General features: G+C 45.7%; 1 protein-coding gene across 1 annotated transcript; it reads left to right on the top strand.

The window, feature by feature from the left end:
- Nucleotides 1-1,682: 1,682 nt before the first annotated feature.
- LOC119289024 (histone-lysine N-methyltransferase, H3 lysine-9 specific SUVH1-like) lies at nucleotides 1,683-8,219 on the top strand. Its single transcript, XM_037568467.1, has 3 exons — nucleotides 1,683-1,835; nucleotides 5,070-7,160; nucleotides 7,744-8,219. Exon 2 carries the CDS (start codon nucleotides 5,090-5,092, stop codon nucleotides 7,118-7,120), a length of 2,031 nt encoding a protein of 676 aa, XP_037424364.1. The 5' UTR covers nucleotides 1,683-1,835; nucleotides 5,070-5,089; the 3' UTR covers nucleotides 7,121-7,160; nucleotides 7,744-8,219.
- Nucleotides 8,220-8,735: the final 516 nt, after the last annotated feature.

The following is an 8,735-nucleotide window of genomic DNA, read 5'->3' as shown; positions in this document are numbered from 1 at the left end:
CAAGGACATACTACCCAGGAAGATGTTTTCTTTTCCATTCTCCTCACTCAGTTTTCCCGTGCTACCCTCTCTAAAACATCCATCATCTAAGTCTCCACCACCACCAAAACCAACAACCCTTTTGGTTTCATTGTACCAACCCATACCCATCTTAGCTACTGTGTCCACTTTGATGTCAAGTCAGCAAGTCCTCAGAAGCGATTTAAATATAGTCAGGGAGGGAAGGCCATTAGTAGCAACTCAAACAAAAATTTCAAAAGATGGAAAAAAGCAAGTCGAACAAAAATGCTCCGGCCCCGTGTGAGGGATGGTGCAGCCGGAAGAAGGCCGTTGACATGCTCACTCTTTCTTTTGACCCGTCGACATGCTCACTTGAGGGCTCTCATTTGTCGTGGCTCGTTCCAGTGCGAGCAGCGACCGGGCACAACTGACCCATTTTAGTCGGCCCTTCATTGTTTGGGCCTCTGCCACCGGTTCCAAGTCAAGGTGGCAGTCGGGTCGTGTTTGGTCGGGTAGACCTAAACCAGACCCATGCCCGAAACGCAATCGGGTGCATAGCCAAACCCACGACCCTACCCATGGGTCTTAGGTTAACCCGTGCCCGAACCCGTCGGGTCGCCCGACCGAATTGGAAACCCATCGGGTCGGTGCAATAAAAAACCTCTTTCTGTATTGTCTGTTTCGACAGAAGGCATGCAGACAACATGTCGACCCTCCTCCTCCGCTGTGGTTGTCTTATATATAAGCACCCAACCCTTCCTTTTCTACTACCACAAGCGAGGTGGGACTATCTCGATCAGAACTACTGCAATATTGCACTGGAATGGGTGAGCCAGAGTCAAGTGAAACATGGCCCAAGTGCTTTTAGCTTGCACGGGCAAACCATGGGCCGGGTGCTTCTCTTTTTTCAGGGATGGCCCAGGTCTTTCTCTCTTACTTGTGCATGAGCCTCGCGCAAGTATTCTTTTTCTCATGTGTTTTGTGTTAGGTGCTTGGCCTGTTTAGATCCATGCATTCACCCTACATTCTCTCCTCTGTTTCTCTGTGCCTTGTGCATACATACTAAATAATTAGTTAATAATTACATAATTTTACCAGGTCATATACATGTCACATTAATCGGATAGCCCATCGGGTAACCCATGGGGATAGGCTTGTGCCCATACCCTACCCATCATTAATCGGGTTGCCCATGGATCGCACCCATGGGCACACATGGAGACTCATACCCTACCCATTCGGGTCGGGTGCCCATGGGTGCGCGTACCCATGGGTCGAATTGCCGGGTTAAGTTCCAAGTGGTTGTTTGGTCCACCTACGACGCCCAAGGTTCTCTGTGTGTGTGTGTGTGTTTCGTTTGAAATAGGTTTCCACCAAGCGTGCGGACGCCTTGCACTAGACTGGAGTGTGCAGAAGGACGCGGTACCTTTGCTTGCCCGGCCGCCTCGTCAGCTTTTTTGCCATCTCGGGCGAAACCATCGTGGCACGACTATACAAGCCCCCCTTTTCCCGGCCCAAGAAAACGCCGAGACCCACCACCCCAACAATCTTCCTTCCCTTCCTCGGGCCCGCGCGGGCCCACGCGCCCTCCGCCGTCGGATCCGCGGCCGACGCGCCACGATCCCTCCCTCGCTTACCCGAGCCGGTTAAACCAGTCTCCACCATCCCACACAGACAGGCACAGCGGTCCACGCTTCTCCCGTCCATTTCCACCAGGCCAGCGACCCGCCGCCGCGGAGATCGCTCGCTCGCTCGCTGTTGGCTCCGGCGCCGGCGCCGGCCAGGAGATCCCTCCGCTCCTCCCCCTCCCTTCGCCCCCGAGACGCTCGGCTCAGGTAGGCTTCTTTCCATCCTCTCCCTCCCTCTCCCGACCCATGCTAGCACGGCCCTCGGCGAGCCGTGCCCATTTCTATCCCTCGGCCGGGGGCGGGCTCCGCATGGCCTCCCGTCTTCTCCCCGTCCGAGGCTCGGACGGCGCGCCGGGCCACCGAGTTCGTCATCCCTCGGCCCTTCCCCCTGCCTCGGGCCTCGCCTCCTAGGGTTTGCTGAACAGTGCCGCGTTCTCCCCTTAATTACATTTCCATGCTGTTCTTGCCTAGATCTGTCCCGACCTAGGTTTTCTCATCAGTGGCCGTGTGCATTTTTGCTTTGGGGGCCTTTCGTTTCTCCCCCAAATCGGCATGGCACAAAACACAGCATCGCTTTTAGCTTTAGGCATTTTCAGTACCACTTTCAGGGTGGACGTAATTAGCCAGCTAGCAGATCCGCATCAAATTGCCATTAACTCACCTGGTTGGACCTCGTCGGCGTTTCGACAGACCATGCCAATTCTATCCACGATTCTTTTCTAGGAAGATTTGGGGTCTGTATAGCATTAAAAGAAGACCATTTTAGCAGTATGCCATTAAAAGGATAACTTTTGCGAGAAAAAAGAAGGAAAACTTTTGATTGCAGTTTGCTATGGCGTTCTTTCAGTGATACAGACCCAAACTTTCCTTCTTTCCAACAGTGTTAATTCTGTTAAGGGATTGAAACTTTGGGCTCTGTTTGTACTACAGTCTAGAGGTAGAAAGTGGGAAGTTTTTGCAATATTTATTTGTACCAGGATGAAACTTTTGCTACAGATGGAGTGATCTCAATGAATATGTGGTTCTTGAAATGTAGTTTGCCAATGCTACGTCTCCACAGCTATTTTCATTACTCAAACAAAAAATTGCTACCTACAGTACTATTTACATCACCTAGCAAAAAACGAAAAGCAGTTTGCAATATGCTGTCCATCCATAACTGACAGGGGTAACAGGCTGTTTCTTCACCATATGCTTGAGGGTGGCATCTGCAACAAAGCAAACTTCCAAACTCTAAAAGATGGTCTAGAATTTTTGAAATCTTCCAGATGCGCCTCCTAGCCAAAATTACAGTCTCCTTAAAGCAGCGTGTAGTGAAATGTATACAAGCCCATTGGATTGAAAACGCTAAGCTCCCCAGGGCTCAAACCAATTTGGAGACAGGTCCATACCCTTGTGCTGAAATTGCAGTGGAAGAATAGATGCTGCCAGTCCTCTTTAGCTCCTAAAGGGCAGAGCACAAATGATCATCATCAAACACATACCAATGCGTACGTTTTAGCATATCCCTGGTGTTGATTCTATCATTGAGGATCAGCCAGGCAAATATTTCATATGTCAAGACACACCTGCTTTGCCAAATCCTGCTCTAAATCTGTTCCGGCGCGATGTACCTCAACTTCTTCTTTTTCATAGTACCTCTCCCCAACTTCTTGGCTGACCTTCACCTGAACTTCCACACCGTTTGTGCTAATCTAGTATTGATGGCAGAGCCCAATCCGAATCCATGGCTCTTGAATTCCTAAGTAATTATATCTTCCAAACTTTTCCCTTGTTCGTCCTCATTCTTGTAAGAGCAAATCCAGTGGCAGAGATAATATATAAGTGGGGCCATTCATATAGGGTAAAAACAAATGTATTTTGAATGTGAGCATACCAGTTATATTGTCCTAGCGGTAAAGCTTTGAGGTTTTGTGTTCGAAACCTATCAACTTATGGTTTCTTTCTCATATTCATATCCTGTACACCTCCAATAACCGCAAAAACAAGGAAATGCCGAATTGACGAATCGAACACAACTGAGACTTTCCAGTGCGCCAGCTTACATATGTCCAATTTCCATGTTGGCTTGACTTGGTCTCCTGCTGGTCCCCTCATTCTGTTGCTGGCAATTGATGAAAAGAGTATGGCGACTAGCTATTCAGCAGCATGATTAATCAGCAGGGGTTAGGATTTGCTTGTATGTATCTGGTTTTGGTGTAGCTGTGTCCTGATATTGACTTCAGAAAACTAATGGTGCTCACGGACGAAGCCAACATATTACATGTCATGTGGTTCTTGCGTTTGATGGCTACTCTACCCTTGATACTTACTATTACTATATCCTTTTCCTACATCTCCTACATCTAAAGGTTTGAGTTGGTGGTGAGTTCACTCACCCTTCTTACCACTCTAACATGTGGGACCTTTCGCAAAAATATTAAAATATTGGGGCAACTTAGAGTCAAACTAGGCACCTTATCTAGAGGGTTCTAGCTTCTTATCATCTAGCCCATACCAAGAGTATGACAAACATGCCAAAAGAGAAAGAGTATGACAAAGGAATTGAACAACATTTATTAGAAGCAGCCCGATATCATTTCCCCAAGGGTCTTCCATTTGTCGTCTTTCTTTCCCACCCACCTCTTATCTTCAATCGACATCCTCCAACATTTCAAAATTTGAAAAATGATCCTCCTTCAGTTTTTCCAATGTCTCCTCCATGGTCACTTCAATTGCTCCAGCACCTACCGCCAACGAACCTGGCCCTGTCGTTTCGTTTTTTGACTTTCCGACGGGAATCTTTTCGTGTTTTAATTTTAATTTTTTGTTCTTATTTTGACAGGATTATTGTGTAGTGGAACAGTTAGGAGGACTAAAATTGTGGTGAAACCAACATAATTGTAATGTTATGCAACCCAAATCATGAAGATAATATATTTGTGTGATATATTATAAACTATTGAATTGTGATCATATATTGATTTATTCTGGATACGGTGCAACGTACAAGCACTTTGATAGTAGTTTTACATATTTTAGTTAGTGTTATCCAGCTGTCCTGGTATTCTTCCATTATCAGTGCTAGTTAGTAAATGGTACTGATGTATACCACTGTTCTTCTACCCTCTGCTACCGATGGTCCAATGCTACTTGTTTAGTACGTACATGGAAGGAAATGCTTTATCTAGTTAAAAGTGCATGTAATTCTCAAAGGGCAATTATGGTCCCATCAGTTCTTGTAGATTTGCTCTAGGTGTGGTTTCTGATTTGCTTTTGAAAAGATCAATGAGTAACAAAAGCAGGTGAGACTTTAGTTTGGTGTTTAACTTCCATGCTGGTTGTAGTTACATGCAGTACTTTCTCCAGGGTGGAACCATGCTTAAGGATTCACTAAGCGCTGCTTACTCCATTTTGATTTTGTTTCTGTATAGTCCACTGAGGTTTTCCTTCCTTGTGCAGGAATTTTTGGTTGATTTAAGATGGACAGGGCTAGGAATTTTATACCTGGCCCTAATCAGGAGCTTCTGGATATCAAGCCAATAAGGTCTTTAGCTCCAATGTTCCCTGCACCCATGGGAGTCAACATTAACCAGTCAAGCACCCCACCGTTGGTCTGTGTGACTCCTGTTGGCCAGTTTCCTACAGGATTTGGTGGTGGAAACCTTCCTGCTTTTGGATCATTCGCCACCTTCAGTGTTACCGCGAATGGTTTTTCGCAAGCAGGCACAAGTGCTAATGGGGCCATTGATGCTACTCCTATCTCAGCATACAAGACGAGATCATCTGGGGCTACAGCACTTAATGGTGACGATGAACCTTATTCGGGTAATCAGACTTCAGCATCTGGACGCAAGGCTAAGAAGAGGTCAGCTGGTTTGTCTGCTGACGGCTCAGATGGAGTTAAGGTCAAGCGCCCTAAGCCTATCTACAAGAATCTTGTTGCTGGCAAGGAGCTTGCTTTCTTGCCAGCTTCACCAAATAATCCTAGGGAGATTGTGGAAGCAGTTCATATGACCTTCGAGGCACTCAGACGTAGACATCTTCAGATGGATGAAACACAGGATGCTAGCAGACGTGCAGACCTGAAAGCTGGCGCCATCATGATGGCCAGTAATATCAGGGCGAATGTGGGGAAGAGGGTAGGGACTGCTCCTGGAGTTGAAATAGGGGATATTTTCTATTTCAGGATGGAGCTATGCATCATTGGGCTGCACGCTCCTAGCATGGGTGGCATTGATTACATGAGTGCTAAATTTGGAGCTGACGAGGATTCTGTAGCAATATGTATTGTTGCAGCAGGTGGTTATGAGAACGAGGATGATGACACAGATACATTGGTGTACAGTGGTTCAGGGGGTAACAGTAGGAATACCGAGGAGAGGCATGACCAGAAGCTTGAGAGGGGCAACCTTGCTCTTGAGAGGAGTATGCACAGGAAGAATGAGATAAGGGTTGTGCGGGGATTCAAAGATCCAGCTATGGTAGCTGGCAAAATCTACATATATGATGGCCTTTATAAGATCCAAGAGTCCTGGACGGAGAGAACAAAATTTGGCGTCAATTGCTTCAAGTACAGGTTGCAGCGTGAACCTGGACAGCGTGATGGAGCTGCAATATGGAAGATGACTCAGCGATGGATACAAGATCCATCGACAAGAGGCAGGGTTATACTACGTGACCTATCATCTGGGACTGAATCGATCCCAGTGTGTCTCGTCAATGAGGTAGACCATGAGAAAGGACCTGGGCAGTTCACCTATACTAATCAGGTCAAATACTTGAGACCCGTCAGTTCCATGACACCCATGCAGGGTTGTGGTTGCCAGAGTGTTTGCCTACCTGGTGATGCCAACTGTGCTTGTGGGCAACATAACGGAGGTGATCTACCGTACAGCTCATCAGGAGTGTTGGTGTGCCGCAAGCCAATAGTATATGAATGTGGTGAAGCTTGCCATTGTACCCTGAATTGTCGGAACAGAGTGAGCCAAAAAGGGATCAGGTTCCACTTTGAGGTCTTCAGGACGGCAAATCGAGGCTGGGGTCTTCGCTGTTGGGAGCCTATTCGTGCTGGTGCATTTATTTGTGAGTATACTGGGGAGGTCATCGATGAGCTTAAAGTTAACTTGGATGACAGTGAAGATGATTACATTTTTCAGACTGTGTGCCCTGGTGAGAAGACGCTAAAATGGAATTTCGGGCCTGAACTGATAGGCGAGCAAAGCACGTACGTATCAGCTGAGGAATTTCAGCCACTGCCCATCAAGATAAGTGCAAAAAAGATGGGAAATGTCTCGCGTTTCATGAACCACAGTTGCTCCCCAAATGTCCTCTGGCAGCCAGTGCAGTACAACCATGGAGACGACAAGCACCCACACATAATGTTTTTTGCACTTAATCACATCGCTCCCATGACAGAGTTAACCTATGACTATGGTGTGGTTGGAGAAGAGACCAGTCATAGAGCCAAGACCTGCCTGTGTGGATCATTAACCTGTCGTGGGTTATTTTGATGTACATTTTGGTGGACCAACATGCAAGCCAATAAGCTAGGTAAGATTCTTTGCCTGATTTGTTTGCTGTATTGCCAATGTATTCATCCATTATATTTACTAAAGTATGCATCTATTTCATCTGATTCTGAAATTGCTATATTTCTCAAGTGTTCTGTTATGTGATCCACCATTGTTTTTTGCATGTTCATATCAGAGAATTTGACATTTTATCTTCCTCTAGCACTAATATTCATTTTATCACAAAGTGCTGTAAGAACATGGGACCGCATATGTATAATTGATGATAGGTAAGCACAACTCTAGTCTTGAAATGCTGTGTAATACATGTTACTTTACTTTACCCATAGCCAAGCTGCATGTGTGTTTATACTAGCTACAGCAGAAGTACGGCTTGGCTTTCTGCATCTAAGTGCGACCACCTTTTTTGGGGGGATTAGAACATCCACCATCTTCTGAGTACTACCATCTCAAAGTAGTTAATATAGATGTTAGTATCTTTATCGCATTTTTGGATTAATTGCGGATTCATATACCATCTTTTTTGGGGTGGGGATTAGAATGTCTACCATCTTTTGAGTATCTGCTTTTACATAAACATTAGTTGTTTGCTCATCTTGCAGATGTTTCTGTTGCTACCTAGATTGTACCTATGTCGTCACATTGGTTTCTGCGAAGATGGCGTCGTTTCTGGAGTGAGAAGACAGTAAATTATCTTGGAGCTGAGACAGAATGCCCATTGCCGTGTTATTGCCTCGCCATTTGTTCAGATACTTCTGGACGATTGCGTGTATTGATGTATGTACTGCTGCAAATCTGTCTTGTCTTCCTTTTTTCGCCAACCATTTGCAACCATCTGTGTAGTAGGCTAGCGTCAGTTTTAACTGGATTGGACCTCTGGCTGTTAGCTGCTTGCGACTTGTCCGACTCGGTGCTCGCTGTTAAAACATGTCGCTTGGTTGTACTTTCTGTGTTGCCGGATGTGTCTAACTGTCTATGATACCCACTCGCTTCGCTGGCATGTGGGATCTGGACCAGAGTGTAGTGAACCCATGGGAAATTTGCCAATTCACTTGCATTTTTTCCCGGAAAATCTTCATATTCAACCACTGTTTTTACCTTTTCATCGGCTGCCTGCCAGCTTTGGTCGTCTGATCCAGCATGATTTTGTCAAAGGGGATGCTTAAGAGACAAGCAGAGGCAACGAAAAACAAGATTGATGAGTTATCAATGCCAAGATGATTCCCTTTGGTTGAACTTTGGTGTTGCATAGTGGTTCATCTTTTGTTCATGCATTTGGAACATGTTATGTTTAAACTTGAATTTGAAACTTGAAAAATATGGTTTGGTTTGAAATGTGCAATTGATGGTCAACATGGAAGAAACCGAAGCAAAAAAATTTACCGAGGCTACAACTTTAAGGAATCCGAGTTTGCACATTTTCTCCACGGTCTCCAAAATATTATAAGGGCACCTCAATCAGTTTTGGTGACTATGATTTTGAGTTTTTCTAGAATCAACTACGAATTTGGTGGCTTTGCTACAGTTGCTTTTATAAGACGACCCAAGTGAGCGGCGCGACGCTAACACCCGCAATAAACGGGTATAGACGTGA

This window comes from Triticum dicoccoides, chromosome 1A (genome assembly GCF_002162155.2).
Source record: "Triticum dicoccoides isolate Atlit2015 ecotype Zavitan chromosome 1A, WEW_v2.0, whole genome shotgun sequence".
NCBI lineage: Eukaryota > Viridiplantae > Streptophyta > Magnoliopsida > Poales > Poaceae > Triticum > Triticum dicoccoides.
The sequence above is the reverse complement of the archived record's forward strand: the minus strand, read 5'-3'. Positions and strand labels throughout refer to the sequence as shown.